Raw genomic sequence first — 7,524 nt, forward strand, 5'->3', positions numbered from 1 at the left:
ACCACTGATATCGGACCATTATAGGATGTAGCTGCCATACAAACTGCTCAATAAAACTCAGTTTTCTTTAATTTTTTCTAAAAGCGGTCATCAGACAATGGCAAACCTCCGAGGCTATTTCTGGCAAAAAGTTACAAACATATCGATTAACTTCAAGGCGTAAACCACAAAGAGGAGTGTATACGCTAATTATGTACAAAAAATAATTATATTTCTCCTAATAAATATAAAATTTTATAGTTTGGATATAATTTTGTTTTTATTTCTTGTGATTTTGTTTCAAATTCACACTTCACTCACATACCTTATACTATACTGTACACTGCACTTCTAAGTGCTCACTTAAACTCACGTAGTAGACACTCGATCGGATCACTACCCGTTTCCTCCGACTCCGACTCAGACCTTTTAGCCTCTGTAGTTGGTTCTTCGGACTCTTCGCTTACATCCGAAGGCAGTTTGGAGGTGACAAGACTCAAAAGACTTAGAGTTGTGAACGACTTGATGAAGTTGATCGTACCTCGTCGCTTCCAAAATGGCTTCGCTTGATTCTTCCATTTGCGTAATTTATGCAAATCACAAAAATTAAACTGTGAATTCTTAATAATGTCTATGTAAGTTTTCTCATTCGAGATGGTTTGCAATAAGGCGAACATATATTTGACATATCGCTTGTTTTCCGGCTCTTCTCCGTCTTGGAATGTGTCACGTGCCTCTCTAAGCGCATTCTCGGCTAAATGATATTTGCTTGGAGTTTTCATATATATTTTTGCCACTTGCAGCAATGCTAAGCCAAGTAGTTTACCCAATTCCAAATGTCGCGCTAATAAAATTGCCATTCGCAGTTTGGCCATAGCATAGGATGTGTAGCCCAAACTTGGGAAAGATGCAGAAGTGGTGAAAATTATTTTTATTTTATAGTTTTTCTAATATTGTGAGTATGGTAAGATAGGGGGAATTGGCATTATATGGCTGCAAAACTGTCGACTGTTACAGATTAACGACTAGAAGTATTTGCATTCAAAAGACTATCTGGAAGTATTAGTTTTCTGTTTTCTTCGTCTTCAAATCGACATATTAGTGGAAAACGATATATTTCGGTTATCTGTCAGATGTTAGCTGTCAACTGTCTTATTATTTTTCGATGGATTTGAATTAGATAAACTCTATAACACAAAACGGCCGGCTACTGAGTAAAAGTTTTTTTTTTATTTTCTCTGCTCTATAAGTCAATAAGATCCCTATTGGTAGTGGAAAATCATATAACGGATTCTGTAAGCTGTCAAAAGCTTTTTATTTACAATCATTAATAATCTCAGCAATTCAAAACTGTCAACTAAGTTCCGTATATTCTGCTCAGACAGAGAGTTTTGTGTTTGACTCGAATAACGGCAGTAATACAAAATGGATAGGATCAACACAGAGAAAAAGTGTATGTTTTAAATAGTCTAATAAATTCTAACGTATCCGAGAGTATTTCAGATTACCAGAAACCTTGGTATCGAAATTTTACAGACCCTGAGATGCACTGTATTTCTAGAATAAATGAATCTAGTCATCTTAGAATGCCAATAACAGAAACGGCATTCGAGACCTTAATTCTTTCGCAAAAGATGACAGATATTAAAACGGAGGGAGCATTATCTATCCTTGTAGTCATTATTGGTGCATTGGAGAAGCTTAAACCTACTTTGATCCTATGCCACGTAGTGTAGTTCGTCGAAGTAGGCTCTAATTAAATCGGCTATTAGCAGACGTAGTCAGCAGTACAGGGAACTATCTTTAAATATGGAAACCAAAGATTACTTAATGGGAAGCTCGAGAAGTTAACTTTGTGTTCTTGGGAAAGCCTATGCAATATAAATATCGTTAACTAAAAATTTCGAGAATAAACTTCAAGACTCAAAATGGAAATATTAACATACTTTTCATAACACACGCCTTTACAAATGTTTATCTCACATCTCACTCTCTGAAATTCACTGTTCTTCTCGCCCGTCAAATAACGTTCAGCGGATCTTAAATGTTTCATGGCCTCCTTGTAATTGCTGATTTCTATTAGCAGGCGCGCTTTTACCAATATGGCTTTCGCGACCAAAATTTTCAACTTCATTTCACCAACTGAAATTAGTTCCACACACATATTTACACTTTTTTTCACTCACAATCTTACGATAGCGCTCACCTTCGGCTATACATTTGATAGATCGGTCAGCTTGTTCAATGCCGAGTTTTGGCTTGCTATGTATAAATGCCTTTGCGGATTTAAATAGAACGCTTGCAAAGGTTACACCAACAAATTCATGTAAATTTTGCTCATCAAACACGGGTGTAATATTATCGGTACGCCAGTCTTGAGCGCGACTCAGCGATAACGCCTTCTCGAAGTATTTGATTTCTCTTTTAAAACTATGTGCTCCTAGAAGAGTTTGCAAGAAGAAGAGGAAAATCAGTTGAGAATAGTAAGCATATGACTTAGGATGAGTACTGGAATTACTGAATAGTCGAGACACATGAAAGAGTTCTAAGTCTGATTAGTAAAGAGATTTTAAATTTATTCTCCGGCACTCTCTTTCACGGATTTCTGCCTGTGTCGCTCTAAACTGTAACTGACTCCCAGATATGTCATAACAGTACTACAACCCAACTATCTTTGCGTTTGAAATACATAAAGCGGAAGAAACATAAGTAGTGTAGGACATCGAAACCTCTTTAAAGCCGCATGAGAGCAATAGTGAACTCCCTATATGACTATGATGTCAAAGTCAAATATGAATATCCGCCTATAGAGTGGCATCTTAAATTTTACACAACCGGATATATTCTTTGGGGTTTCTTCGGAAAGTGGAAAAAATTTCTTGAGTGTTGAGATATCTGAAGAAACATAATGAGCCTCTAGAAAGAAATGCTAAATAAGTTGTCCAGAAAATTATAAAACTTCTTGAGAGTACACACAACTAACAACTATATGAGAACTAGCGATAAGAAGCTAAGCATTTTTTTAACATCAAAATACCAGAGCTCCTTTCATCTTGAAAACATTCAAGTCATGCAAAACCATGAAACAATCTATTTTCAAGAAGTACTCTATGAAATTGTCAAACCAAATAACCCCAAATGCTAAGAAAATTATTCATCAAAACTACGAGTAGAAAGTCCAAAACGCATTTAGGCCTACAGCTCCACGTCGGCGGTAGATAGTAATGAAAGTTTCGCGAATCAGAGTTGAACTCAAAGATGTAGATAATTCAAAAAATACAATAGCGTAACAAACTCACTGCCACTCATGTGAAACACGGCATAATGCGTATAAATCTTCGCACGCAACTCGCAGCGTAGCACATCATTCAAGCCGAACGAATCGGCTATTTCGATGATTATTTCAAGGAAGCTCTTCGTAAACCAATGAAAAGAATCGGATAAATTTCTCGCTATATTCAAAGCTTGATAGATAAGTTCGTAGGTAGATTTTCTGCTGAGGCAAGTTTTCAACTTAGACACTACCTCGGCTGCCTTGCATATTTCATATAACTTCAGCAATGCCACCTTATTCACCCACATGCGTTTTTTGATGAATTTATCTTTGATGAGCGCATTCTCCTCACACACCAAGTACTCGAAGTACTTGGCACAAGTCATGCAGCCCTCGAAGCACAGCTCGGATAAGAGAGCATGGTAAAGTTGGTGGTGACCGCGTTTCGCTTCAGTCAGCGTCATATGCTCGACATCAACGTCAGCCATTACCTTCTTCAAATAAGATCTTCCCACTGCCATTCTGGTAGCGCTTACTTTTTATTATGTTTTATTGGATGTTGTCGTGGAATCTGATTTTTATTTTGGTTTATTGTGCCAAAAATTGCCAAAAAGGTTGCAAAAACTATTTGGACGAAATTATTTTATATAAAAATTATGTATAAAAAATATAAAATAAACAAAACTTTTTTAGTTTTGTCAGGTTTATTAAAAAAATTAAACTGTAAATGAAATATAAAGAAAAATCATTTTGAAGCAAATGTTAGGGAAAATATTTCGAAGCAGAAGGCAAGTGGAAATTTATTATATGTTTCGATTTGTTACCGTTTAACAGAAAACCGAATACTTTAATTCATTTCAATTTAAATTCTGTTACCAAGTCTGTCTTCTGTTGTAAATTATACTGCCTTTCTGTTTTTGCCAAATAACGCTGGCTCACAAATTTTACTAAGTCAACATTCCAAATACTTTATTAAAAATTACAACAAATATATTCTATTATAACTTTTCTGAAATCAATTTGTTGTTAATTTTGAAGCTCAAACAGATTTGATAAAAACCAAAATAGTAATTATACAAATTTCGAATTTTCATATAAATTAGTTACCAGTTTCTGTTTTAACAAAATTTCTGTTTCTGTTTTCATTTCTTTTATGACTTTCTTATAAGCTAACTGCAAATATGACATGAAAATATTCTTTGGAAAAAGCACAAATTGATTAAATAAATGTCTTTGTTAAAATATATCAAACCAATAATTTAGTTTCTGTTTCTATTTTGTTCCGGGATTTTTTTTAATTTCATATAGTATAATATAGATATGTATTATGTAGTTATACTCGTAAAAAGTTATACTAAATTTTCTGTTTCCATTTTTCTCATTTCTATTGTGGCATCATTTTATGTCAATATATTCATAAACAGACGCAAAACAATGTTTTCATTTACGTTCTCGGTTTAAACTAACACAAATTTAAGTTATAGTTTCTGTTTCCATTTTCTTTTATAGGTAATATTGAATAAGTATGCTATATATTTACATTCAAAATGTAGACAAATAAAACAACTGTTCTGTAAAATTACTGTTTTCGTTTCATGCATTCAGTTTCTGTTTCCGTTATTCAGTTTAAGTTGTTCCAGTTTCTGTCTCCTTTGCAACTATTGAAAATAGTCGAAATTTCGTAATTATATAGCATATTGTATTTGTAGAGAAACATTTTTTCTGTAAAAATTTCTTTTGTTGTTTTCATATTTGTTATATTATTATTGTAAGCTCATAATGGAAAAATAGCATGAATCAGATGTAGACCTATTAACCATCAAATTACGTCATGTACAGTATTCGGTTTCTGTGTCTGTTTCCGATTCAGTTGCTAAATTCTTGCAGTTTTCGCTCAAATATAAAAAAATTAACTTACCAAAATTATTTAACAATTTTCATTTTGCAGAATCAACTACAAAATCCTCGGTAGCCTCATGACTAAATCTTTTATATAATTTAGAGGTCAATTAAGTGTTCAGCCAAAGGCTAAAGGGTAGACTGATCCTCAGCTAAACTAACATTTTATCGGATGTTATATTGAGCTCTTGAATCATTAGAAAATAATCATACAACTAAATTTCGTGCGCAATATATAGAAACAACAAACCTATTAGACGCACGTGCTTGCAACTAACAATAGAACTCGCAACCTATAGCATAGAACTTGCAACATGTTGTATTTGCCGGCTGACTTCAATGAAAACCGGAACAAAAACAAAGGCAATGTGTGGATTATAAACAAAAATGCCGCACGTCACCGTTATGTCGTCAGTTGGGAAATATGAAAAGAAGACAGCAACAACAAAACCACAATGAAGTAAAAAAAAAGCAATAAGATAGCTTAAGTAGAGGAATTAGCACTGGAGTGAATAAATCACTAAGAGTATGTGCCTGCGTGTGTGTGTGCGTGTGTTGACACCACTACGGTCGCAATGAATTGTCCAGCAAATTAAGCGAGTTTTTCATGCGAATTTCCTTTTCAGTTGTACCGTTGACATCGGCACGCATGGAAGTAGCGAATTCGGTTAATACTCGTGGCGCGGAGTTATGAAATACCGTTATGCTGTAAACTAAGGGTTGAGTGCCGGTGGCGCTGAAGTTACTTGTGAACATGTGAAGTTGTTCAGAAAATGTGAGTTGGTGTATTTGGTTTACACATATGCTGAAAATAAAAGCATTGCAAAATAATAAGAAAGTGATTACTGTGTGAAATAAATAAATAAAATTAATTATTTTCCATTAATTCAAGTTTATGAGTTTTAGGACCATTTTGATTTTTTTGCCAGTCGAATGAGATGATGTGAAGTTAAATAAGGTGGCGAGATTGAAATTGGCATAAAATATAATGTAGGGATATTTATTAGGATATTAATGAGCATAGTTACTACACGAATATCTAAATCGGTTAGTTTCAGGTACCACAAAAATCCTTAGATGCACAAAAAAGGCTATTGCAGAATCTATGAAAGTTGGTGAGAGTATAAATTAAAAGAAAGAGTAAAAATGTAACTAAAAAGGATAAAATCATTTAATTAAATAATACTAATGAACGGAGCTAAATTAATTATTTTTATTTTATTGAACCACAATTAGTGGAACATGTAATTATATTCAATTTCAATTAATTTTTTTAATTTAAATTAAATTAATTAACTTTTTATAGAATCAAAATTAGTAAAATAAAAATTCAGTTATATTTCATTGATTAATTTTTTTAATTTAAATTAAATTAATACATTTTTTTATGAAGCGAAAATAAGTAAAATATAAAATCATATAACATTTTTTTTTAAATTTAATTAAATAATTTTTTTTTATTTTAGTTACATAATTTTTTTACGAACATTAGTAAAATATAAAGTTAAATTAAATTTCATTAATAAATTTTTTTAAATTTAAAAATAGTTAATTAATTTTTTTATGATTCCAAAAATACTAATATATAAAATTAAATAAAATTTCATTAATTATTTTTTTTTAAATTAAATTTAGTTAATTAATTTTTTTATAAAGAAAAAAGCTGTAAAATATAAAACTAAATTAATTTAACTAATTAATTTTTTTTAATTTAAATTTCATAAATTAATTTTTTTTTTATTAAATTAAATTAACGAACTTTTTGAATTGAATCAAAATTGTTTAAATATGAAATTAAATTAATTTTTTTTATTATTTTTAATTATTAAATATATATATGTATATATATATATATATATATATTATTAAATTGCTTAAATAAAAAAATTATTAAATTTTATTTAATTTCATTGAACATTAATTAAACAGTTATATGAAATAATTATAATTTTTAGTTTATAGTTTTTTGATTTTAGTAAATTTATGAAACAAAAATATCTAAATAAAAAAGACCTTCATATCCTCAGATTATAATATAAGATAAATAAATATATATATATGTATATAACGAACCACCGTGCTGTGCCCCTGAAGCTTCCAGATAACATATTCGAGTGTTCTTATGTACACATGCAGATACATAAATTTGAAAAAATATTATTTAAGTCTAAACACTTCCATCAATTAACGGGTATGTGTAAAATCTAAATGTACAACAGCAACCAATTACTAGTAAAGTTACTTAATGAAAATTGTGAAGCAACGCTTACATAAAAGGCTTCACTTACGAAAGTCGACCAATTTGTCACTTGTCTGCCATTGAAACGTCATGTGTGTATGTGTGTTGCATGCTCAACCAATAGTGAAGTGGC

General features: G+C 31.3%; 1 protein-coding gene across 1 annotated transcript; it reads right to left on the reverse strand.

Annotated features, from left to right (window-relative positions):
- Positions 1-240: 240 nt before the first annotated feature.
- LOC106625792 (uncharacterized) lies at positions 241-3,955 on the reverse strand. Its single transcript, XM_014245621.3, has 4 exons — positions 3,279-3,955; positions 2,186-2,419; positions 1,926-2,121; positions 241-876 (listed from the first exon to the last, which is right to left on the reverse strand). The coding sequence occupies exons 1-4, from the start codon at positions 3,772-3,774 to the stop codon at positions 339-341; spliced, it is 1,464 nt and encodes a 487-aa protein (XP_014101096.2). The 5' UTR covers positions 3,775-3,955; the 3' UTR covers positions 241-338.
- Between the last annotated feature and the right edge of the window lie 3,569 nt (positions 3,956-7,524).

The sequence above is a fragment of the Bactrocera oleae genome, chromosome 5 (genome assembly GCF_042242935.1).
Source record: "Bactrocera oleae isolate idBacOlea1 chromosome 5, idBacOlea1, whole genome shotgun sequence".
In the NCBI taxonomy this organism is placed as follows: Eukaryota; Metazoa; Arthropoda; class Insecta; order Diptera; family Tephritidae; genus Bactrocera; species Bactrocera oleae.